We start from the raw sequence: 27,620 nt of genomic DNA on the forward strand, positions 1-27,620 counted from the left end.
TATTATGTTACTTGGATTTGGGGAATTTTCTTAGGATCAACACAACCAACTTTGCTTTTGTTTTTAAGAGAGAGAGATTGAGAGAGAGAGAGAGAGAAGATATTAAATGTTTTGTGGCAGGTCCCACTTGTACAACTAATTGGTAAATTTCTGGAGGGAAATAGAATAGTTTGCTAACTTTCAGTATGATGTCATAAGAAGAGATCATGCGAGACCAAATCTAGGAATAGTAGATAAAGAGTTATTGATAAGATCCTAGTTTTAACATTATCCTTCCTGATAACGGCTCGGTTTGCACAAAATGACATTCATGTGTTTCTTCAACCATGGATTATCAGGCGTGTGAGTGAGCATGTTGCCTCCCACACGCTCGTCCCGTCCACTTTGAATCCAGTTTCATCAACATCATGGGAATGCACCTTTCCTGGGTTCTTTGATGCAACGGAACTCTGGGTTGTGAGGGACAAACATTCAGAGTTTGAAGCCATGGTTTGTTGTCGGCTTAAAACTTTGGTTTATTTGTCCTTTAACAACCCAGAGTTCTGGGTTGTTGATGAAAGCTGATTTAAAGTAGAAGTGGTGAGTGAGTGGGAGGCAGCATGCTTGCTCACTTCCGAGCAGTCGTCCCAACTTATGGGTGGTTTAACGCATGAATTGGCATTACATGTGAACCAAGTCAATCTCTTAAAATTGTACGAAAGGACCACGCTTTCAGTCCCTGACAATTGAGCACCACTAACTGGGGCAGTAAATTCTAGCTCGACTTAGAAGCAAGAAAATAACAGTACAGACCTATAGAGGGGACTACATCACTTTCATAAAAGCCTCATAAGGCATCTTTGATGTGAGTTGGACTTAATGTCTCCATAATAACAGTCTCTTCAGAGAAAAGAAAATAGTCATCTTAATCAGGCCATAGAAGATAGAGTAGAAATGCCTGAATCTCTTAAATATAGCAAATAAAAACTATTTTATTATTTGCAGAACATACTGTTCTGCTGAACTTATCCCGTGTTCATCAGCCTAGAATTCTTTTACGTTTTTAGGTTTAACATGAGTAGCTTTGACTTTCTTCTGTCCTGAAGGTAACTGTTTATTACTGTGGATATTTAAATCTCCCGATTAATAGGAGCAATTAAACAATAGTTTAATTCTCATCAAATTAACTGCCCTAAGAGATAATTGCAACATAAATGAAGATAAATTTGTTTTAATACAGCAAGAGTTTTATATAAGTCAAGAATGGAGTCTCCAGTCTTTATAATCAGAGGTGAAACTTAAAACTACTTGTGACCTATTTTTAATATATGGCACAGATGGGTGAATGTTCAGTCAGTTCGCAGGATATATTCTATAAAAGACGTAATGGGACAGAAGGATACTTGCTTGCTTGCTTGCTTGATTTAGACCTTGTGAGATCTATTAGAATGATTTCATAGTTTCAGTATCCTAGACTATGCTGCCTCAATAGGTTCCCAATCAGTATTACATATATCAGGGATAGGTTGCAATCTAAAACACCTAAAAGGCACCAGATTATCTACCTCTGTTTTATACCATACATGTTTTGATCCACAAGTTAGGACAGAAAGTAACTTTGTAGAAGACCTTTTTGAACCTAGGGGGAGGAGGAGGGACTATTCATGGAGGGTACTAAATCCTTGCCTTCTTTGCTTCTTGGAAGAAGATTATTTGAGCCTCTTTTGTTTTTGGAGTCATTAACCCCAAAACAGTTTTTAAAAAACCAAACAGACTCCATATAATTCTGCCCCCTAGTTTACTCCACTTTATATTCCATGTATTCCTCCATACTGAAGTGGTCAGTTGTACTGTGGCATTTCAATCCCTGTCCTCAGTTGTTTGCATGTGTTCTGATTTATTTATTTTTAAAAATAAGTTACTGTTTCTATGCTACTTCTTGGTCCCAACAAGCCCACCCCAATGGACTCTCAAGCAAAACAATAACAATAACAAAACTGAGAATGTGCTGCCCATTGCCTGGGTAGTAGTAGTAATAATAATAATAATAATTTATTTCTTATCCGCCTTTCCAATTGGATCAAGGCGGGGAACAGCAGTATGTATAAAATACATAAAATACTGATTTAAACACATAGTATTCATTGTTAAAATATCCTAAAAGCATCCTAAAATTCCACTGGATGGGCCTGCTGGAAGAGATCAGTCTTTATAGCTTTCTTAAATGCTAAAAGACTGGCAGGCCATTCCACAGTCTGGGAGCAGCAGAAGGGAAGGTCCTCTGGGTAATACCTGTCAGCCTAGTTTTGGCTGGCTGAAGGAAATTCTTCCCAGAGGACCTGAGTGTGCAGGGCAGATTGTACGGGAGAACTGATCTAAAGAATCAGTATCATCCAACACGGCTTGGAGTTGTGAGCCCACCACAAATTCTGACACTTTGCTGAAGAATAGCAGGTCGGTAGTTATCCAAACCATAGGATATAGATTTGGTTTCGTCAGCAGGGGCCTCACCACAGCTTTTTTCAAAGCTGCAGGAACCTCACCATTCTCAAGGAGCCATTGATCATCTCCGGGGTCCAGGTACCGAGCTCAGCTCTGGCAGATTTCACCAGCCAGGATGGACAAGGATCTAAAGGGCAACTAGTAGGCCTCAGTCTTCCAAGCACTTTATCCACATCCACAAGTTGGACAAGCTTAAAGGTGTCCATAATAAGACTAGATGGTGCACTAACCCCATCCATCTCAGATTTTGTCAATACAATGGCATTGTAGTTGACACAAATCTGAACGACTTTATCTGCAAAATGTCTAGCAGATTACTCACAGGAGCCCTTTGAGAGCTCAAGCTGTTGTATTCTAGAGCCTACACCCAGGAGCTCTGCTGGATGACATAAAGCAGATCCAACGGTGGCAGAGAAGTCACCATCACTGCTACAAAATAAGATTGCAAATGGATTCTTACCTGTGCTTAATCGTCTTGGTTATGAGTCTTCCACCATTTGCTGTCTAATCATCACCCTCAGCTCTTCTGAATACCAAGGAGCTGACATGGTTCTACAATTGGGTTGAGGAAGTTTGGAAGCAATCATATCAATAGCCTGGTCATCCCCTCATTCCAAGTGGTGACCAGGACCTTGGCAGAACTACTGGCTAAGTCTGTACGAACATCCCTATGAGAGCTCAGAAATCTATCCAGATCTTGTTATGTAGCCATAATACAGTTGATTTGCACAATCATAGTTTTATAGCTTGCAAATTGAGCCTATGAAATCCGTCGTTAAATGCCATGAAGGTGTGGAATTGTATTCTATGAAAATACTGATGAGGTGGTTTGTATTACTGACATAGTAAAAACTAGTTCTACATATCAGTGGGTCACTTTTTAGATACACCATGACAACAGTTTTTCTGCCCAGTAAACGGTGGTAACTGCATTGTTTCTTCTTTTTCATGTAAATAGATGAAGCTGCAAATGTAATGACTCTTTCACTTTAGGGTTAGTTTATTAAGTTACTTGTCTTCAGCTTGATCCTAAAAGAGTTGTTTTTCTTATGGTACATTGACCCTAGGCATAATTGGCCTTCATAAAGTAATCTTAGAATCATAGAATAGCAGAGTTGGAAGGGGCCTACAAGGCCATCGATTCCAACCTCCTGCTCAATGCAGGAATCCATGCTAAAGCATCCCTGACAGATGGTTGTCCAGCTGCCTCGAAGGCCTCTAGTGTGGGAGAGCCCACAATCTCCCTAGGTAACTGATTCCATTGTCATACTGCTCTAACAGTCAAGAAGTTTTTCCTGATGTCCAGCTGGAATCTGGCTTCCTTTAACTTGAGCCCGTTATTCCGTGTCCTGCACTCTGGGAGGATCGAGAAGAGATCCTGGCTCTCCTCTGTGTGACAACCTTTTAAGTATTTGAAGAGTGCTATCCTGTCTCCCCTCAATCTTCTCTCCTCCAGGCTAAACATGCCCAGTTCTTTCAGTCTCTCTTCATAGGGCTTTGTTTCCAGACCCCTGATCATCCTGGTTGCCCTCCTCTGAACACGTTCCAGCTTGTCTGCGTCCTTGAATTGTGGAGCCCAGAACTGGACACAATACTCTAGATGAGGCCTAACCAGGGCCGAATAGAGAGGAACCAGTACCTCACGTGATTTGGAAGCTGTACTTTTATTAATGCAGCCCAAAATAGCATTTGCCTTTCTTGCAGCTATATCGCACTGTTGGCTCATATTCAGCTTGTGATCTACAACAATTCCAAGATCCTTCTTGTTTGTAGTATTGCTGAGCCAAGTATCCCCCATCTTGTAACTGTGCTTTGGTTTCTATTTCCTAGGTGTAGAACAAAGCAATACCTGTTAATTTTAGTACCACTATTTATATTGATCCTGGAACTTTCATTAAGAGAACAAAGATTTGTCAATATGATCAGACTTCCTGATTTAGTAAGGGTGATGGCTACTGTTTCTCTACTATTTGCTAAGCATACTACTTCGAGGTTGTATTAAAATTATGTAACTTAAACAGGCCTGAAGTCTAATCTCTCCCTATAAAGCTGAAAGTATGTGTGTGGGTTTGTACGTCTAGAAATGTCCACTTACTGATGAGGTAGAAGCTTGAAATTTTTGACCCTGATAGATCTTCATGTAGAAAGTTAAAAAACAACAACACCTTAAATCCAGAATTTTTGTGGTTTAGGTATTTTCTTTTATAATTAAAAACCTATCTTAGGCTGACGTCTAGAACTCCCAGAAACTGAAGACATGCTAGGAGGTATACAGTCGTGTGAAAAAGGAAGTACACCCTCTTGGAATTGTATGATTTTACATATCAGGACATAATAACAATCATCTGTTCCTTAGCAGGTCTAAAAATTAGGTAAATACAACCTCAGATGAACAACAACACATGACATATTACACCGTGTCATGATTTATTTAACAGAAATAAAGCCAAAATGGAGAAGCCATGTGTGAAAAAGTAAGTACACCCTTACTGCTTCCATAGGAATTAAGATGCTAAGTAGCAGACAGGTGCTGCTAATCAAATGCCCGTGATTAATTGATCATCAGCAAGTATGACCACCTCTATAAAAGCCAAAGTATACCGCCTGTCCCAGCCCCTGCCTCTCGGCGCTCCCTCGATGCTCTTAGCTGAGTGTCCCGGGGGTCCGAAGCAGCTTTTAAATGTTGAGTTTGTTCTGACTCTATACTGTTAGCCTCACCCTACCCAGTGCCTGTTTACACTTCCCTGTGCCTGTTTGCATTCTCTTTCCCTCCTTATTGTTTACTACAACTTTATTAGATTGTAAGCCTATGCGGCAGGGTCTTGCTATTTACTGTGTAATCTGTACAGCACCATGTACATTGATGGTGCTATATAAATAAATAAATAACAATAATAATAATAATAATAATAATAATAATAATAATAATAATAATAATAATAATGATGGAGCATCCAGCTGTGTGTTAACACAATGCCAAGGAGGAAAGACATCAGCAATGATCTTAGAGAAGCAATTGCTGCTGTCCATCAATCTGGGAAGGGTTATAAGGCCATTTCCAAACAATTTAAAGTCCATCATTCTACAGTGAGAAAGATGATTCAAAAGTGGAAAACATTCAAGACTGTTGCCAATCTTCCCAGGAGAGGACATCCCAGCAAAATCACTCCAAGGTCAGACCGTGCAATGCTCAGAGAAATTGCAAAAAACCCAAGAGTTACATCTCAGACTCTACAGACCTCAGTGAGCATGTTAAATGTTAAAGTTCATGACAGTACAATTAGAAAATGAGAAACAAGCATGGTTTGTTTGGAAGGGTTGCCAGGAGAAAGCCTCTTCTCTCTAAAAAGAACGTGGCAGCATGGCTTAGGTTTGCAAAGTTGCATCTGAACAAACCACAAGACTTCTGGAACAATGTCCTTTGGACAAATGAGACCAAAGTGGAGATGTTTGGCCATAATGCACAGTGCCACGTTTGGCGAAAACCAAACACAGCATATCAGCACAAACACCTCATACCAACTGTCAAGCATGGTGGTGGAGGGATGATGATTTGGGCTTGTTTTGCAGCCACAGGACCTGGGAACCTTGCAGTCATTGAGTCGACCATGAACTCCTCTGTATACCAAAGTATTCTAGAGTCAAATGTGAGGCCATCTGTCCAACAGCTAAAGCTTGGCCGCAATTGGGTCATGCAACAGGACAATGATCCCAAGCACACCAGCAAATCTACAACAGAATGGCTGAAAAAGAAAAGAATCAAGGTGTTGCAATGGCCCAGTGAAAGTCCAGACCTCAACCCGATTGAAATGCTGTGGTGGGACCTTAAGAGAGCAGTGCATAAACAAATGCCCTCAAACCTCAATGAACTGAAGCAACGTTGTAAAGAAGAGTGGGCCAAAGTTCCTCCACAACGATGTGAGAGACTGATAAAGTCATACAGAAAACGATTACTTCAAGTCATTGCTGCTAAAGGTGGTTCTACAAGCTATTGAATCATAAGGTGTACTTACTTTTTCACACATGGCTTCTCCATTTTGGCTTTATTTCTGTTAAATAAATCATGACATGGTGTAATATGTCATGTGTTGTTGTTCATCTGAGGTTGTATTTACCTAATTTTTAGACCTGCTAAGGAACAGATGATTGTTATTATGTCCTGATATGTAAAATCATACAATTCCAAGAGGGTGTACTTCCTTTTTCACACGACTGTAGGTGTAACAGAAATATTGGGGGATTGTGGTTGGCCACGTGGGTGATCTTGCAAAATCTCTGTAATGGCTACACAGCCCAGCTTGCCTTCGCCCGAGTTTCTCGCATTGATGGAGGAGGAAGCGCCTCTCAGAGGACATGGGCATGGTAGCTGATACAGTACCTGGTGGAACGCCTCTCCCGACATGAACCTACCCGTACACTACGCTCTACATCTAAGGTCCTCCTTTGGGTGCCTTCCTCGAGGGAAGCTTAGAGAATAGCAACAAGGGAGAGGGCCTTTTCAGTGGTGGCCCCTCAATTATGGAATGATCTCCCCAACACCAGGTCAAGACTTTTATTTTCTCCCAGGCATTTAACAGCATATGCTGAGTTTTTAAAGTGACCCCAGAATAGTTGTTTTTAACGGATATTGTCTGTTTTCGTTTGTATTTTATGCTTTTTATGGTTTAACATTTTATATATGTTTTTAATGTTCACTGTTTTTAACTTTTGTAAACCGTCCAGAGAACTTTGGCTATGGGGCGGTATATAAATGTAATAAATAAATAAATAAATAATTGGTTGCCCTCGTGTGACTGCTGTCTGCCACCACCACCACCACCTCAGGAGCCAGGCTGAGGAGAGAAAATGGAGCCGAGGAAGCAGGTGCCACCCACCCGCCAGCACCCAATCTCAATGCCAGAAACATGGATGACAGAGCAGCGGTGGGGCAAGCCGCTGTGGGGAGTGGCAGGCTTGATCCGGTGTGGAGTTCTACCCGCTTGGCATTGATTGCGGGGCAATGGCAGTGGCGGCAGTGAGCATAAAGAAGTTGGACAGGTGAGGGAGAAGGACATGAGGGCTGAGGGGATGGCAGCGCACTTCCGAGACATGGGCAACGCCGGGTATATCAGCTAGTAAACAATATAAATGATTTAGGTATAGGATATGACCAGAACAGCAATATAGTTCTGAACTATAGGAACTTGGGGTTTTCCAACATAAAAAGCTATGTTTGTAATAGCCATTTTTTTCTGATGCTCTGCAATGGTGGAAAGCTATTCTCTAAACTGTGTATTTCATTATGACTCCCTATTTGTTTTTTTATCTCTGTGCAGTGTTTCATAGATGACATTGGCTAAGGAGTGAGTGAGGGTGAGGGGTTATTCTTAAATAAGTATTGGCCAACCTTCTTGCCCAGTGTGCCACAATTATTCTATTTATTTATTTCGTTTCTCTCTTGTTGCCACCCTCTGAGCCTCCCTTGGATGGGAGGCAATGTTGATCATAGTGTCCAGGTATGTTCAGTTGGGAGAGGCCTTTCTTCAGGTGGCAAGCAGTAGAAAGTAGCACTAATCTAATAAGCAGTAATGGGAGTTGCTCATACAGCTTCCGTTTGTAGATGACGATCCAGAAATGGATCTTCATGCAGACCGCTTTTGAGCACATGCTAGCTGACTGTTGTTGAGGGCTACTCCTGTTTCACACATGGGAATCTGAGGTCGATAGATTATCTCTAATGTAGATTCTGCCCTTTCACCAGTCTCTTGCCATTTTCAGTCAATGGCATGTTCCCTTGCAGTGTGTTTCAAAACCTGACAGCAGCAGCAGCAGCATTCCCTCAGATCAACCCTGAAACAGGTGAAAGAATCAACGTAATAGCTGCCATTTTATAACTAGTTATTGTTACTTCCATTTTACAGACTGAATCTCAGCATGTAATGCACTTAACTAGTGCAGCTGTTTCCCACCCTGTCAATGCATTCATATGGTTGTTGTGGTTCTAAGCTACGTAAGGAATTTTCAGATTATAATTTTAAATTGTGCTGCTTTATTTCAAAGGATTGTTCCATTTCTGAGATAGTTGAAGCAAGACCTTCTGTGTCTTCACTTTCAGCTGTGTTATTGTCTCCTTTTTCTTTGCACAAGGTATAAGATTGGGCCAGGGGTGGGTGGGCGCTCAGTTCTTCCATGAGATTGTTAAGCCAGAGCCTCTCACCAAAGGATAGTGGTAACTACTCCTTGTTCAGGTGATAGCAGGACCTGGAGCACAATAGCTATGTACATAAACAGTATGCTTTGTCTTCTTCTGTCCCAGTAAAAGTGGCCCGTAGTGTGTGCACACAATCACATGCAGACATGTGCTTTGTAGTGCCTGCCTTGTCACTAGACTGGTAGCTGAGATTTCAAGAGGATGTTTGTTTCAGTATTATTATTATTATTATTATTATTATTATTATTATTATTTTGGTTTTTCTGTAAACCAACTTAAAGTCCTTCTTGGGGGAATGGCAGTATTCGCTTTTAGTAAGTAAGTAAATAAAAACAAATGTTACCACTCACAAGACAGCTATTTAACTGAGGCTGAAATATACCCCAGGTGCTCATTATTTGACTACCAGGTGTGTTCTAAATTTTAAGCATAACACAGTATTGTGCAGATCTGCTCTAAGAGCAGTTATAGGAGCAAATTACCTCCTCAACCCTAAGACAGCCTTTCTCAGTGTGGTGCTCTTCAGATGTTTTAAATTACAACCTCTGTAATCCCTGGCCGTTGGTAGTGTTGGATGGGCTGATGGGCAGAGCACCACATTGGGAAAGGCTGGCCAAGGAGGTGGAGTCCATGCTCCATTCAGAATAATTCTAATGCTGTGACAGTGTACCATTTCCTTCCCAGCTTAAGTATTCTACCTTTCTCTTGGAACAAATGATTTACTTAGTAGTTCTTATTGCAAATTCATTCATGCAGAAACAAGAAGAAATTAGAGACAGTTTTAAAAGAATTAAAAGCATGTTTCTTATTTACTGAGATTGAAAGTGCACCTCATGTTAAAGAGCTTTGTGTTGCGCCAACAAGCTATATATTGCAAATAATAACAAAATATTTGCAAATATTTGCACTAGTTTCCTTTCCTGATTAGTTTGTATTAGACATAGGACTGCCCATTTGCACTGTTGATCAAATCAAGAAATTGCTCTTTAAGGTGAACATGGTTATTCCACCTCTGGACAAAGCAACATATAATATTTTTTTCTAATTTTGTCTTTGCAGTTGCACAGAAGATAGTTGCAACAAGGAAAAAACAGCAGCTTTCGATAGGTCCTTGTAAATCATTACCAAACTCTCCAAGCCACTCATCTGTATGTTCAGCCCAGGTCTCTGCAGTACATATCAGTCAGGTATGTTCTTGCAAATGACTCAGATTCTCTATCTCAGTATAAACCTAGGAACAGAATTGGGAATTCTGATAACCTTAACCAACGATTAATATTTTCTGTTGTGCTTCGGATATCAATCAATGTGTCTATTTTGTGTTGGATACCTGGAACAGATTATGGACTCTGCTGGTGTACCGTCCAACCTGCTGTTCATCAAACTCCCTGCTTGAGCTGACAGAGGTTGTCTCTGATATGGTGTTGAGGACCTGCAGGACGGTAGTTCTGGGGGAACTCAATTTCTATGCCAATGCCGCTATATCCAAGGCAGCTCAAGACTTCATGGCCACCATGACAACCATGGGACTGTCTCAACATGTCATCGGCCCAACGCATGTAAAGGGACACATGCTCGATCTGGTTTTCTTGACTGGGCAGGAGGATGGTGATCTGAAAGTGGGGGAATTAACATCTAACCCCTTGTCATGGTCAGATCACTTTCTATTGAGGTTTAGACTCATGGCAGCCTTTCTCCTCTGCAATTGGTTGGCTATTAAAATGGTCTGCCCACGGAGGCTAATGGACTCCAATGGATTCCAGAGTGAGCTGTGCGACTTTCCTGCTTGTATAGCTGGTGCTCCTGTCAAAGCCCACTTTGCTCTGTAGAATGCAGAGATGACTCGGGTGGTTAACATGATCGCGCCCAAGTGCCCTCTCCCTTTGTAGAACCCAGCCAGTGCCTTGATATACACCTATGCTGCGGGTAATGAAGCGAGAGGGGAGACAACTAGAATGCAGGTGGAGGAAAACCCATGCTGAGTCTGATCAAACATAGGTTAGAGCTCATTATCGAGCCTACTCTGTGGTTGTGAGGGTGGCAAAGAAGGAGTTATTTTTCACCTGCATTGCATCTTCTTAGTGTGATCCAGTGTTTTTCTGTGTGGTTCATAGACTGCAGAACCCTCAGAAGCATACTGTGATGAGTTTGCATGGCACTTTGAAGACAAAATGACTCAGATTCATCATGAATTGGACACCACAATCAATGCAGTTCCATTAGTAGAGGTGTCCAGAGCACCATTTGGTCCAGTTTTATTGGATAAGTTAAAGTTATTGGGGCCCAACGATGTGGACAGGGTGCTTGGCCAAGTCCAGTCGACCATATGTATGCTTGGCCCTTGCCCTTCATGGCTTATCACATCGAATAAGGAGCTGAGGAATAGTCTCCCAGTTCAGGTAAGACTGGAACCACTGTAATGCCCAGCCAACAGAGTAGATCCAGGAGAATACCTTGGTCGATGGTATCAAAAGCCAATGAGAGATCGAGCAGAATTAACAGGGTTGCCCTCCCCCTCTCCCAATAAAGGTTATCCTTCAGGGCGACCAAGGATAATATGGTCCATAACCAGGTTGAAATACAGACTGGAATGGGTCTGGATAATCCATATCCTCCCAGAGTGCCTGCAGTTGCTCCACCACGACCTCTCAAGTACCTCCACTAAGAAACAGGTATTTGTGACTGGGCAGTAGTTGCCAAATACCATTGGGTCCAAAGTTGGTTTCTTCAGGAGTGGTTGTATTGCTTCCTCCGTAAGGACAGCAGAAACCACCCCTTTGCCCAAATGCATTTGCCACTCCATGGACCCACCTTGTCTTACCCTCTTGGCTAGCTTTTATTTGCTCGGAGGGACAAGGATCAAAAGAGCATGTCGTTGATTGCATTACTGCAAGCACCTTGTTCACGTTATGAGGCTGCAGCAACTGAAATCAATTCCATAAAATTGGGCAGATGGTGGCTTCGCTAACAAAAGCATCAAGTTTGCTGCAGAGAGAAGCGATTTTGTCCTCGAAGTACAATGCAAAAAGTTCACGGACCTTGTGGGGACCAGGGCCCCATTTACTGGGGAGAGTGTTAATAGTGCTTGGACCACCTGAAAGAGCTGACTATTCGTGGAGGAGCCTTCTTTGCTGCCCGCACCTTTGCACAATAGGCATGATCAGGTGCTCTAGAGTGTGCTTGGTCATATTCACTTCTAGCTATGCTCACATAACACCTGTGTTAAAAGAACTGCACTGGCTGCCTATTAACTACTGAGCCATGTAAAAGGTTACGTTGTTATCATTTAAAGCCCTAAACAACTTGGGACCATGATACCTAACAGACCGCCGTCCGTTATACATACACATATATACAGCCTTGCTGGTCATTTCAAAACAAACAGAATGCCGCCATGAAGAACTCATACAGCGGGCCTTTTCTGTAGCAGCACCCATCATCTGGAAAATCTTCCCCTGTGCAGTATGGTAGGTGGAAAATGTGGCATCTTTCAAACGCCTCTTAAAAATACGCCTTTTCACCCAGACTTTCTTTGGGCTATATGTAACCTAATCGTGCCGTTCCACTTTGCTGCTCCTTAAATAGTTTTTACTGCAGTTATTTTAGTGTTGTGCTTTCAATGTTGTATCTAAATGTATTTTAATATCGTGAACCACTGAGGGATAATGCCATATATAAATAAACTGGAGTGTCTCAAACACTTCTTCTGCCTGGCTTTCACCCAGATGGAATAATCCCAGTTCTAGGCACCAGAAGAAGTAGCTCAAAGCTCACAAAGCCTCTAACAGAGCCCCTGTCTCGCACTCAGGGTGAACAATACCTCATAAACTTCCAGGGAAGAAGACAGATACAACTATCATCAGGTGCTCCCTCCAGGGACACCCCCACCCACATACACACCACAGGTATTAAACTAAACAGGCAGGCAGGCAAACGAGAGAGAGAGCGACTTTGCGGTAGTTTTTTTTTTAAAGGTAATTTTACACATTTCAGTCTTTAAAATTATGGGGTTCTTAAGCTGCACATTTGACATACTGTGGGAAAATATTTTTTCATCAGTCCTATGCCAATAATTAAATCTCATTTTGAAAGGTACAGTGAGAAAGGAATGTCACATCACTGTCAGCTTTCAGAAATAATTGATTTGATGTCAAACAAAATGTCACACTAGGAAGGGATTTATACACGTACTTAGCTATGCAAGTAGAATATTTTGTGTAGTCAAAGAACATTGCTTGGTTTCCTGAGAATCCGGCAGTGGAAACAGTGCAGTGTAAAACCTGGCCTAACTTCCAACATGCTTTGCGAGTCACGGAGAGAGGCAGGCAGTGTTGCTGTTCAGCACTGCATTGTGGGAAATGGCGCAGTGCCAAGGCTCCATAGTATATTCAGCTGCTCGACTAGTGTCTGACATTTTTATTTATTTAAGGCATTTCTACCACTCTAGTCAAACTTACAAGAATATTTTTATTGCAAGTATTGATAAGATTGTTACTGGAAACGAGTGCTTTAGCAATAAAAGTATTACTACCAATATCTGTGGGTAAACATTGCAAATACATACCAATATCTCAGTTTAGTCCTAGAGAAAGACAAGATTGCTTCCTGTGCTTTCAAAAATGGATATAAAGCTGCATCTCTAATCCCTGCAGGAATCAACCTTTGAGTCCACCAGTGTTACTCCTCTGCCATTTGGTTTTTCTCTCCCACCGCCAGCTTTCCAGCATTTGGCATTGGGCTTCACACCTTGTGCCATAATGCAGCCTTTAGAGGCAGTAGGCAGCTGCTCCTCTGCTCTCCTTTCCCCTCCCTCCCCCCCAATGTTCCCACCATTAAGTTCTCTGGGACTGGAGTTAAAGGTGGACAAGAGGAAATGGGTATATGCTGGCTGTGAATTTAGTTTGGAGATCGATGTTGTTACTAGAGGACTGGAGCAGCCTGATATCTGAACAAATTTTGGAAGACCTTTGGCAACCTTTGGATTGGTCCCTCATCAGAGGCCATCTATCATTTTGTATTTGCTTTGTTTTGTCAATTAAGGAATCAGATCTAGGAGATGTACTAAATGACTACAAAAAATTATTGGATAGGCTACATTTTACAGATTTTTCCCCCAAAACTCATGATGAGGTTGCTTAGTTGGTGATGAAATCTTCCACACACAGATCTTCCAGTTTAGCAGGGCTAGTGAGTTTAGACCTCTGTGACCTGAAAATGTCTGTCCCTTCCCTATATGAACAGAGTACCCCATTACCTGGGCAGTATGACTAATGTGTTAAGAGTGTATAATTGCTGCTATGCTTCAAGAGAAATATAGAGAATATTCATCTAAAGATAACTAATCAGTTCCTTCAGTTTCAAGAGAATTTAGTGAGTCCGGTAAAAAAAATATTATTATTATTTTAAAAAACCCTCTGCATTGCCTATACAAGATGAAATGAAACTTGTGAAATAGCAATTGGCTTTCTTTCTGCTAAAATGGGTTTTAATCCTTGCAGACCAGTAACGGAGGAGGGAGTTTAAGTGATTATTCTTCCTCTGTCCCATCTACTCCAAGCACCAGCCAGAAGGAGCTACGTATTGATGTTCCGCCTACTACCAACACTCCAACACCTGTTCGTAAACAGTCCAAACGCCGCTCCAACCTTTTCACGGTGAGTGAACTAGGAGATAAAATTGTTATTCATGTAAATGTATTATTGTTCCTTGATTTATTTGAATACTGCTATCTACGCTGGCCATTCTCAATGGTTGGTGCCCATGAGTGTGTGTGATATATGACCCATGGAGTGGAGAATCAAGGTCACTAGACTCCCTTGAAATAGTAAAGGTTTTCTTAAAATGTTGCCCCTTTCATACCACTCACTAATTGCAACTTTCAACATGTTTTATTCAGTAACTGGCTGCCTAGGAAACTGGAAGTAAGGTGGCAATATTGCTATCCTCTGCTTCTGGTTCTGCTTGCTTCCTTTCTTGCCAGGCAAGATCTAACAGGATCTCCAACAACTATTTTTACATTAAATTTTTACTATTTTTCCTGGCTCAGTGCACATGTGTAGTATGCTTGCTATTTATTGAAGTTATCTGATGAGGCATTTCTATGTATCCCACTGTCTTCTGAAGTATACTTTGTGGAGATACATGACCGGGCTTTTTCTCTTGTGATACCAGAATGTGGAATCTTTGCCCTGGGAGGTTGGCTTATTTTTCTCTTTGGATGATCTCAGGGTCAATTTGGTTGATGAGGTGAACGTGACAGATAACTTTGAAGAAAAGTGACCACGTTATTTTGGAATTCATGATAGCAAAGGGTGTGTGAACTGAGCAGAGCGTATGCTTATTCTGGACTTTAGAAAAGCCAGTTTCAAAGAGCACAGAGAAAAGGTGGGTAAGATCCCATGCTTGAAATTCTGAAGGAGAAAGGAGTTCAAGACGGATGAGAGACTTTTGAAAAGTTAAATACTAAAGGCAACAAGGCAAAGTTTGCAAACTATTACAATGAAAAGGAAAAATGGGAGATGTCTAAAGAAGCCAGTATGGCTGCAATGGAAACTCTCTGATGAGCTGAGAGTTTAAAAGAACATGTGTAGGAGATGGAAAGAGGGACAATGTCGTCAAAGATGACTACAACAGAGTAGATCAAACCTGTCAGGATGATGTCAGGAAAGCTAAAAGTATGTACCGACTGAGGCTTGTGAGGGAAGCTTGAAACCACAAAAAGGGCAAGTACAAGGAAGGGGTAAGGACTGCTGCCTGGGGAAGATGGTGAAATGTTAACAGACGACAAAGAGAAGGATGGAATTACAGCACTGGGTGCTGAAGCAGCTTATGGACATTTCCGGAGACACTGTCTGTAATTTGAGAATTATTGGAGAACTGGTGAAGTGCACGAAAACTTGAGATGAGCAACTGTCCCTATCTTCAAAAATGGAAAAGGGGCAGATCAGGAAAAATACAATAGGGTCAGCTTAACGTTAATACTGGAGAAAATTCTAGAACCTTTTATTTAAGCAGTCAATTTCTGAGCATCTAGAAAATAATGCATTGATTACTAAGAGTCATTGTGGGTTTATAAAGAATTAGTTATGTCAGACAATCTTCTCTCCTTTTCTACTAGTTCAATCTTTGGTCCTGTGCTTTTCAATATGTTTATATATGACTAGGATGAGTGTGTAGAAGGAATGCTGATCAAATCTTGAGATGACGCAAAGCCAAGAAGAATAGTCAAGATTCAATATGATCTTGACAGGCTGGATGCTTGGCTGAAGTGTCAAAGATAAAATTCAACAGAGATAAATATTAAGTTCTGCCTTTAGGAAGAAAAAAAATCAAAGAAGTCTTGGCTTGGCAGCGTTACATGTGTCTTAGTAGAAGCTGAACGTGACTCACCTGTAACAAAGTAGCTTAATTTCAGAGTGAACCGAACAACGCCCATCTTGGTATGGAACATGTTAATTTGGTCCTCTTCACCCCAACTCTCTGCGGGGCAGGAAAACACTGACAAAGGGATAAGCCTCAGCGGCTTTCTCACAGAACGTGCACATGCCCCAAAGGGAAAAGGAGGGAGTAAAATTAAGAAAGGTCTACATGTCTCAAACATAGTGATTCCTCTCCAGAATGTTGCAAAATGTCATAAATAGGTATTCCCAGTGAGTATCATTGGGATAACAGCATGCAGCAATCTGGTTTGCATAAGGAAGGCGCTAGCGCTACAAGTTCTAGGTATATCCATACTCACGGCCTTGTAACATGCATGAGTGAATGCCAGGTGCTGCCAGAATATACCCCCCTTCCTTTCGGCTTAATTTCCCTCCAGCCTACTCCCCGTCCACCTTTATTCTTTGCCTATTCCCATGATGCATGTCCACAGCCTCGTCTCACACATCTCTGCAGCTTCATTTTGGGTTTCAGGAATCAGCCTTGCTGAGAGTGGAGCTAATTTCTCCATGCAGAGTACAGTTTTCAAGGAAGGCTTGCAGGTTCAATATCATTATTATGCTTGTGTTTAATGTGATGCTGCTTTACTAAGTTAATTTTCCCAAAATCAACTTGTGCATTTTGAATTCTTGTCTGTAATCACTAACTGTGCCAAGTATCTTCAGATCTTATGTGTGACTCCTTTTAGCCATAAAAGCCAATATCTATAGGTCTCTGTCGGGTTTAACGAATACATGTCTGTGAAAACATGAACCAGAGCATATACGTATCTGCACAAAAGGGAGTAGATTTGGTAATACAGCGGTGCTATATGGCTGCCAAAAAGTTCTATATTGCAATCTTAGGCTGCGTTAACAGAAGCATAGTATCCAAATTATGGGAAGTAATAATTGTGCTCTCTTCTGGGAATGTCTGCATCTCGAGTACTATGTCCAGTTCTGGATGACACATTTTAAGAAGAAAAAAAAGATCGACAAATAGAAAAATCCCAAAATCTATGTTGTTATGTGATATATTTATTAGGCCAGCCAAGAGATCACCAAAATAAATAATTAAATTGTACAAGCTTTTGATACACCCTAAGGCAAGATGTTAAAAAAGCAGGTTGTGGGGACTGGGGAGGAGGGGAGAAAGGTAACCTAATGATACAGTAACATTGGACTGGTTCGCATGTCACATTAAGCTACTGTGGGTTAATTGACCTCCGGTGCTTGCATGTGGGCTATTTTGCATATTCAGGTTGTGACTGTGGCTTGTTGCATCATGCTAACCTGGTTGTTTTAGGTTGCAGTGGTCATGTGAACCAGGTTACTGTCTGCAAATCCAGACTAGTCAGTCTCAGGTATATTGAGGGAAGAGTAGTCTGCAGGTCATGCAGTGGCAGCAGGAGGGCTCTTCTGACCCTGGCCATGCTGGAAAGAAGGTGGGGGGATGTTGCAGCCTGGATGGTGAGGTATCTGGAAACAAAGTCTGGTCAAGAATGGTTGAAACAGCTGGGTGCATTTAGTCTGGAGAAGAGAAGATTAAGGAGACACACAACTGTGTTCTTCAATTATCAGAAGGTATGTTATGCGGAACTTGATGGGAGTTATTTCTTACTATTGTTTTAATTGATTTTTAGTTTATAAGCTATCCTGAACACTTGTGATAAACTGTGAAGTGACCTCAGTTTGAATTTTTCTATACCATGGTTGAATCCACACATCTCACTAAAACATGTTTTAGCATGATGTGCACAACCTGGAATGAGCTGTAGCAACCCCCAGGCCTGCATGCTCTCTACTCTTCCTCCTGCACAGTCGATGAAGAGTTTGGAAGCTTTTATTTTTAGTTAACCACACATCCCCATATTAGCTCTGGTTAGTTTCAGCAACCACAACTTCAATAACCATTAATGGAAGTTAGCTTACTTTATTTATTTATTTATGTATTAAATTTATATACCACCCCATAGCCAAAGCTCTCTGGGCGGTTTACAAAAGTTAAAAAACAGTGGACATTAAAAAGCATACAAAATTTAAAACCATCAAAATATATAAAAACAGCAGTATACAGTATCCATTTTAAACAACAACAGTTCTGGGGTCCATTAAAAAACAAACAAACTTAGCATATGTTGTTAAATGCTGTTAAATGCCTGGGAGAAGAGAAAGGTCTTGACCTGGCACTGAAAAGATAACAATGTTGGCGTCAGGCGAGCCTCATCAGGGACATCATTCCATAATTGGGGGCCACCACTGAAAAGGCCCTCTCCCTTGTTGCCATCCTCTGAGCTTCCCTCAGAGTAGGCATGCGGCGGAGGACCTTAGATGTTGAGCGCAGTCAGGAGAGGTGTTCCATCAGGTATTGTGGTCCCAAACCATGTAAGGCTTTATAGGTTAAAACCAGCACCTTGAATTGGGCTCGGAAATGTATAGGCAGCCAATGCAGGTGGGCCAGAATTGGTGTTATATGTTCGAACCTTCTGGTTCCAGTTATCAATCTGGCCGCTGCATTTTGCACAAACTGCAGCTTCCGAAGTGTCTTCAAAGGCTGCCCCATGTAGAGGGCATTGCAGTAATCTAAGTTAGAGGTTACCAGAGCATGGATGGCTGAAGTTAGGTTATCCCTGTCCAGATAGGGGCGTGGCTGGGCCACCAAAAGGAGTTGGTAGAAGGCACTCCGTGCCACCGAGGCCACCTGGGCCTCAAGTGACAGAGATGTTTCTAGGAGAACCCCCAAGCCACGAACCTGCTCCTTCAGGGGGAGTGCAACCCCATCCAGAACAGGCTGAACACCCACCATCTGGCCAGAAGACCCACCCACCAGCAGCATCTCAGTCTTGTCTGGATTGAGTTTAAGTTTATTAGCCCTCATCCAGTCCATTGTCGCAGCCAGGCACTGGTTCAGAACATCCACAGCCTCACCTGATGAAGATGAAAAGGAGAATTAGAGCTGCGTGTCATCAGCATACTGATGACAACGCACTCCAAAACTCCGGATGACCGCACCCAACAGTTTCATGTACATGTTAAACAGCATGGGGGACAAGACTGACCCCTGTGGAACCCCATACTGGAGAATCCACGGTGCCGAACAATGTCCCCCAAGCACTACCTTCTGGAGCTGACCAGCCAAGTAGGAGTGGAACCACTGCAATGCAGTACCTCCCACTCCTAATTCAGCCAGATGTTCCAGAAGGATACCATGGTTGATGGTATCGAAAGCCGTTGAGAGGTCAAGAAGAATCAGCAGAGTCACACTCCCCCGTCTTTCTCCCGACAGAGGTCATCATACAGGGTGACCGAGGCTTTAAATATAAGTCCAGATGACATGACAAAAGTTTCTTAACTAAGAAGATTCATAGAGGTCAATATGGTGAATTGTAATGATGAAATTTAACATGAAGTTTTAATGTATCAGTAGTATTAACTTTTATACATTTATGGACCTTTTAATGTAAATTCTTAGTGTCTCTTATTTTAATTCTTTGTATTAAAACTAACTTTTACGTATTTGTGGGCACCTTCTAATGAAAACCTTTTTAGTATCTTTTTGTATTTTACTTCTTTGTATTGTAAAGTTTTTGTATACTTACCTGTATTGCTGGGGTATGCATTTGTAAAGTTGATATGACCATGATGGTTGAAACAACAAATAAACAATATGTACTAAAAATTACTCTTCCCTGCCATGTGGGAAGAGGAGAGTGTGAGAGACTGAGGCTCACTGCACCTTGATCTTGCTCATGCATGTTGTGTTAACCCAAAGTTAGTGTGACATGTGAATGTAGCTGATGTATATTCCTCTCCTCTAAGCACTGAACTACCAAAGAAAGAAGGTTCTTCAATAAATATGCATACATAATTTTACTGTAACCTAGCATTCCACTTATACTAGATTTACAGGCACTATTTAAAACTTACTAATATGTTGAATGGTTCTCAGAGCGTCTTACAAGTGAATTTTGCTCTTTAGCTGAATAGAAATCTTGATTACTTTTTATTACTGCAAATAGCATTCTGGTTGGGCAATAACATGAGCTGTAGACTATACTTTGGGCTTTTAAACATGTATATTTCTGACAGATGGGATAGTACCTGCTATGGTATTCTGGAATTGAAATGAATACCAGTCTTCTCTGTGATTAACTCTCTAGTGGAAAGTGGCTGAGGCATCGTGATGAGATGGTGGAAGTACTTTACACTTCACTGTGAAGTGCCTGGTGCTTCTCTTTAGCTGGGTTGAGTGCACTATACTCTAGCATTAGGGCATGCCATATTTAGTCATAGCATCCAAAGACATAGCCATGTATTTGACTGCCCTCCTGGATTGACAATGATTTCTCATGTAGTTCTGTAAAGCATTGCATGTTTTAAGGAAGAGCTCCTTCAGGAAACGTGTGTCAAGCACTGCACAGTGGGGTAACTAGGTCCAAAAAGGATTAAGGAAAAAGACTGCAATACTGGATTTTACTGGACAGTATAGGTGGAAAGATGATCAAAGGAGTGATCTCAGTTGCACAGTATGCTTGTAGTAGTTTCTGTTATTAACATACTGAGTTGGATCGAATCTTGCTGTCACTCACAGGAAGGGTTTTAATAAGTAATTCAAAAATTAATGAATTTACCACACAGTTTTGGGTTTACTAAGAAAACTTGACTTGCACATATTTAAAGGTGATGCAAACTCGCTAGGGTTGTGGGGTGATATATTGGACAGCTGTATTTATTTGCTAGATAACCATAACTACTACTTCCACTAGATGTCAGTGTCAGTCAAGGAATGGAATATGGAGTAGGTGCATTAGAAATGGTCTGGACAAAGGACATTTGAATCTGTATGCGGAAATTGCAGATTCTGATTCTGTTCAGACTTTGCTTAGGATCCTAGAGGGTTGTGTATATTTTGAAGTTCAATGTAATGGATTAAAATTGAGGGGTTAAATACATAAATATTGCTTTTCACAAGTAATATTCATAGAGTAAAAAACATCTTATGCGAGTGGTTTTAAAATTTATTCATAGGGGTTCTGCTGATAAAGCTTCATTCACTGTAAGAGGAAAACTGAAGGGCAGAGGTGGATCCCTTTAGACAGGTTTATTTTCTGTAATGCAGCATTAATATTTTGGGTGCCCTATTTATTTATTTGTTTATTTATTACATTTCTAAACCACCCCATAGCAGAACCTCTCTGGGAAGTTTACAAAAATTAAAACCTCAAAGTACAGTGTAAAAAATATATAAAATAAAATATAAAAGTTCAACCAGAATAAAGCCTAGTACTTCCGTATAGAATTTTTAAATTAAAAATGGGATTTTGTAGCTCCAAGAGAAGAAACACATCTTGATGGATTCTGAAACAGTAAGAGCTATAAATACCAGTTAGAGTTATTAGGAGGCTACATTCTTCACATAGAAAATTTGCGGTACAAGTGCTCCACAACAAAACAACAAATATACTAGAAATACTAACATGACAGAAACTTCAGAATATAAGTGGATTTTTCAGTACTGTTTCTGCAAGGATGCTGTCACATCAGTGTTAATTTGTTTTATCATACCTCTTAATCTTTCCACTTGAAGAAAAGACGATATTACTGGCCATTGAGCAAATGTCAGAATTTCTGTAATGTACAAAACTTTCTCAGATTAAGTTAGTTTCTTACTAGATGCCCAAATTGTTGGGAGATGCAATATAAGGTGGTTTTCTAAGAAGTTCTACTGGAGCCTATTTCCAGGCTGGGACCCTACATCCACTTCTCTGGGGTTAAGCATCATTGAAGATTAACATCTGAGTAGACAAGTTATAAATACCAGACTAGTTTGTTAGTGTTATACATTCCCCACATAAAAGAAGAAGAAGAAACAGAGAGATTGCATTGCTAATGTTTTATCTTCTGTGGAATGGAGGATAAAGACAGAGCTACTCTGTCTTAACATCTGCAGGGGACGTCATTCTTCTTGAGATGATTTTTTGCACCGCACATTTCCTAGTTTGTCTCAAAGTAAGCCCATATTCATGTGACATGTAATTATTACTGTGGTTTCTCTGAGGGAAATTTGTTTCTGTATATAGCCTTTAATACTGTATAGTGTATAGTATTGATAGAGATTTAATATATGAATCTATTTAAAATGTTTATTACCCTACTTATCCTCCAGATAGTTCAAAGAGGGTATCAACAAGGATTAAACCAAAAATTACTAATGTAAAATAACTTACAATATAAAAATAAAGCATTACTTCATTAAAACAGCAGCAAAAAGTTACAGAAAGCAGCACTAAAAATATTTAGAAACCAATGACACATCTTTTTAGACAAAACCACATAATGATTTCAATTACTCTTGAAAGACAAGTAATACATTTGAATGTTTGACTGTAAGCTGAAATGGATTCCACGTCACTTTAATGACAACACATCACTTATTTGGTTGAAAACAAAAGCGTAGGTTGAATGGCAACTAAAGTCATTTTATTGAAAATTTGATTTCACTAAACAGATTCCTGTCTCTATTTATACGTGGATGGTATGGCTGATCTTAGAGAAACTTGTTACGAGCAAAAAAAAGCTGTTCTGTCCTAGATTTCAAAAGTTGGGGCAGTAGTCCATTAAGACTGTGCTAACACATGTTTTTATTTTACAAAGCATTAGTGATGCCAAATCTACTTCTGGCTTGATGCCAGTATTAACTATTTCACTGCTCCTCTAGATATGTATATTGTGAATTTACCTTTTGTTTTCTATATATGTTAATTTTGGGAATAAAATTGTGCCACACTCTATTCTTTCGAAAGTGATTATGCTGCTGCAAACAATTTTTGAGCTGACAGAAAACTTAGCACAAATTATTTCATACCCTCATTAGACAAAAGAAAATGAAAGCTACAGCTAATGTACAATACAATTGACTTATGGTAACTTATGATAGCAGTTGTTACCACAGGAAATTATCCCATCGTAAAGCAAGTGTAAAATCAGCTTTGCAAATAAAACCTGAAAAAAATTCTCACAAATTTTACAACCCTGCCTAAACCTACCTGTGTCAGTCATGTGTGAAACATTGATAAAAAGCAAAAATAATGAACAAACTATCTTCCAGTTTATAAAAACTTCCCACTTGATTACCAGCTGATAGCTGATATTTGGGCTTGGTGACCAGAGAATAACAGTTTACTTGTTCTTTTTTCAAGCCTTGTACCATTACAAGCCTCCATACCATTATTCTACCAATATTAGTGTTCATTACTTTGAATATGAGCTGTATAATTTAAAAAGGGTAAGCTGTTTGCTGTCAAACAGCTACCATGAAGCAGTTGCCGTTACAACTACATTCGCAATTTCAGCTATTATAATAAGTCTTAAATGTGGGCTAAATAATGATGTAGAGTTTAGAAGCCACAACATACTGGGGCCTATTAGAAGTTGGACTTATTTTATTGTTATATGACACCTTTCTATTAAAATATTCAAAATTGTTCACAGTGAAAATTTCTTACATTAAAATTGTACTGCTTTCAACATAAGCTGTTCTAGCTTTGCGAATTTGGGAAGGATATAACAAAGGGAAGCCTGTCAGAAGCATGCAAGCATGGAGGAAACAGATTAATCTGTTCTCCTAACTTGAGAGAAGGGGGGGGCTGTGACAGATAGTTGAGGGTTTGGTAAACCCGACTGCCTTGTGAATGTTCTAGCCTGCAAGCCCTACAGGTGAGTCAGCAGAACGGGGAAGTGTGAGCTGCCCCTTGGAGGTGTCTTAATACTATGAGCTAACTCATACCTACACATGTCTGCGTAATTCTTCTGTTTTCTCTACTATAATCATTATGTTTTTCACTTACAACTTATAGATAAATGGTAGGATTTATCTCAGATTTCTATAGATTCCTGAGTATACTCTTTTGTAATCCTGAGCCTATTAGTAAGTAGAGCTTGCCCACAGTAACTCCTGTAGAGGTTACGTATTAACTCTGTAAGTAATATAATGTGATTGCTGCTGCTAATGAGATTGTATTGTTTCCTATGAAATTCAGTTTCCTTGCTTTTTTTATCCATGCCTATATATATATATATATATAATGTATGTCTTGATTGGCATTCTTATTTTAATTTGTATTTGAAAAGGGAATATTTTAGACCACTCTCTAATGTACTGAAGAAACGCAGTTTGATTTTTATTAGCATTCAGTTGTGGCCACTGGACACCACCGATACGTTCACTTCATATATCATCTGTGATTTGAAAAGCGCACGAAAATGTTTCCCCATTTTCAATATTGCGTGAGTAATGTTCCCACTGAAAAGTAATGGAGTGAAGTTGTCACTTGTCAGTGTAGTTATTAAGGAGGATGACTTTTAGATCTTGCTCATAATAAAATAAATCTGTCAAATGTAGATTTACTTATCTCACAATAAAGGAGGACATGAGATTCGGTTTAAATAGGATTGTGTGTATTTGTACCAAGCTGTGAAAAAGCAAGCAGGACAATCTTGGCCCCATGAAATGTTTTTTAATAGGCACAGCTTATGTGTGTTTTTAATTCACCCAGATAAAATAATTGTTCATTTTTAAACTTCTGTAAAATCTATGCCTTTATTATATTTTATCTGTGTGCCTTTATATTGAGAAAGATATGCATATAAAATTAATATTTTAAACTTTTACACTTTGTAAAAGCAGCTTGGTTTTCAAAGCATTGTTGGTTTGACTTTGATACTATACCTGAAAGTAGTAAAAGAGGAAATTAAATTTAATTCTAATCAAGGTATTCCATAAAATTACACTGCTGAATAGTTAATAGCCTTTTAAATTCTCATCAGATGATAATTAAGTATATATACTTGTATAGTAAGTTTCCTGTGTAGAAAGGCACACAGTTTTCCTGTTAACGTTTTTTGTTTCTATATTGTATTGTATCTGTGGGTGTTGAGCCTTTTAAAGCTTAAATATTAACATGCAGGGTTTTTTAAATGTACCAGTGTAATTATGATCTATCTTCCGATTCATTAAAACAACTCCTAAAATTTAAGATGTGAATATGAAAAAAAAAGTGAATCCTTGTATTAACGGTGTTAACGTTGCTTTTACTCTGCAGTCTCGGAAAGGGAGCGACCCAGACAAAGAGAAGAAAGGACTAGAGAGCAGAGCAGATAGCATTGGAAGTGGTCGTGCAATCCCAATTAAACAGGTATATCCTGTGTGTGTGTGTGTGCGTGCGTGTGCTTTCCTGTACATGGAGACACACCTCGGGTCTTAAACACCATGATGCTGGGCTTGTGTGCCAAGATTTGTTTGATGTGCTCTGGTGATGAATGTTGAAGTCACTCACTTGACATCAATTAGGAGAGGTTCCTATGTGTATTAAAATAGGATCATTAGAATAAGAAGAGGGAAAATGTGACAACAGGCCTAATGAAGTGCAGTCTGCCGGCCTGCATATGGAGCGTGCTTCGAGGCTGAGCTGGCTTCAAAGCCTGCCTTTTGTAGAGAGTGCTTTGATTGGGCCGTTTGCTGCCAGTCGACAAGGGTAAATCAGATCGCTGTACAAGAGCCCCTTGTGATCACAGAAATAGCCCGATGTGGCCCTCATTTGCTATTGCAGAAGGACATCTGAACACTGTTTCAGGCTGGTTTGCAACAACGAGGCAATTAGTTGTTATAATCATAGCTGGTGTGTCAGCTGTGCGCTCTTGTTTGTAATTTGCTAATGAAGGAATTGTAACTTCATTTAGACTTTGTTATATAAGAGAACATTTACAGCCATAGTATGTGGCCTTAATTAAACTTCCTTATTACACTACATGATTTGAAACTGAGGATTTATTCTGGCTTGTTTGACAAGTATAGGTACACTTGCATAGGTACATCCTCTCCCAAGACACTGCTAATGTAAAGGTTGTCGTGTAACAAATACTTGAATCTGATAAGAAACTTACGGCTCACAGTTTCAGATTTTTCCAGTGCTTAAAATACAGCAATGTAACTTAATGTGTATTTTGTTTTTGAATTTCATAACTAGAGTGCTAATTGTAAACTTTTGAAGTCAGCCCCACTTGATCTCTGTTAACTTGCTTGGAAAGTTTCCAGTGGCAAAGAAATTAAGTTAATGTCCCTAGGTAATTCACGTAGACATTTGTTATATTCCCTTGATTAACTTAGGTGCCCTCCCAAAATTTTTGCTGCCTGAGTCAAACAACAACATGGTGCCCTCTCCCCAGCCCACATACAGAAGCTGACTAGACTGGCAGTTGAGCCTTATTTTAACATTGCAGTGGGATAGAGTCTTCTTACCACATCTGAGGCAGCAGGCTAGTTTAGGGGACCCAGGACAGGTTCTGTGGCATACACAGGTATTTTCTTCTAACAGCCAGAGAGTTCATGAAGAACATCTTGAAGGCTTCTTCTGTTCCCCATTAGCATCTGCCACCTGAGGTGGTTGCCTCGTTCTACCTAATGGTAGGGCTGGCCCTGTTTAACTTGTAAATTGTGATACTAGAGAAGTGCAAAGGTTTTGTGACCCTTAGTAGGGTTGCTTAAAATTGTCAGAAGTTTTATTAAGCGTATTTAAAATTATATTTAAACATTCAATTCTAAAATAATTCAGAGTATACTGCTGTATAGATATTTCAGAAATAATCTTCCTGGAGTCATCGTTTCTCACACAACTGTGGCAAAGAAGAGACTTATACATCAAATTGTTGAAGATTTGCCAGAGGCTAAAACCATTTGTTTCTCAAGAACACATATGTTGAGGGAGAGTTTTAAAGCTTCATTAGTACCCGTGAAGTATGCTTGGGTGAAATCTGCTATGTTCACACTGAACCAAACTAACTTTCCTTTTTTCCACCTCCTCTCCTGATGAAATAGTAGAAATCAGCTGTGAAATGCAGTGAAATGCTCATCCTGAAAATCAGTTCAGTCTTTCGAGCATGATTGTCACAAATACTCAGAAACCTGCAAGGGATTTATCTGAAAGTTTGACTATGAAGTTTGAAGAGTGCAATGGCTAGCCAGCCCTCCTTGCCCATCCCTGTCTCCCAATGGAAAAAAAGCCTCATGTTGGGAAAAAGTAAGGAGGGAGCAGGTGGTGCAAGTTTTAACAGGCCTGACTAGAGAATAGCTAATAGCTCAAATGCCCAAAAAGAGTTTTTTGTGTTAAATGTTTGGAACTACCAAGATTTATCAGGCACCAGCACCATTGCCTGCCACAAACGGGTGCTGAGATGCCACGTTTCTGTGTCAAGGGCAACTCTTGTTGGTATTATTCTGCTTGACAATATATTAGCAAACCAAAGACTTGGCAATAAGGGTACAAGCCCTTAAATCAGTGATTTACATCTACAAGAAAAAAGGCAGATTTAAGTAATTAATAATTGATTTAAATACTATTTCCCATTAATAGTACTTCACTAGGAGGAGGGGGTTGGGACATCAATGTAGAACGGGTTACAGGTCCCCCCTTCTACCCCGCCCCTCTAGCTCTCATGTACCTGGTAGCTCATCCACTGAGCCTCCCTTTTTTGCGGTG

General features: G+C 40.2%; 1 protein-coding gene across 5 annotated transcripts in view; it reads left to right on the plus strand.

Annotated features, from left to right (window-relative positions):
- The window catches only part of AGAP1 (ArfGAP with GTPase domain, ankyrin repeat and PH domain 1), a 452,256-nt gene that overhangs the window by 129,213 nt on the left and 295,423 nt on the right, over positions 1-27,620 (plus strand). For all 5 annotated transcript variants that reach the window (XM_063116055.1, XM_063116056.1, XM_063116057.1 and 2 more), the window contains 3 exons: positions 9,731-9,858; positions 14,170-14,325; positions 25,188-25,280. In XM_063116055.1, coding sequence (XP_062972125.1) covers positions 9,731-9,858; positions 14,170-14,325; positions 25,188-25,280 — 377 coding nt within the window. The remainder of the gene's footprint in view (positions 1-9,730; positions 9,859-14,169; positions 14,326-25,187; positions 25,281-27,620) is intronic.

Source organism: Elgaria multicarinata, chromosome 2, assembly GCF_023053635.1.
Source record: "Elgaria multicarinata webbii isolate HBS135686 ecotype San Diego chromosome 2, rElgMul1.1.pri, whole genome shotgun sequence".
Classification (NCBI taxonomy): domain Eukaryota; kingdom Metazoa; phylum Chordata; class Lepidosauria; order Squamata; family Anguidae; genus Elgaria; species Elgaria multicarinata.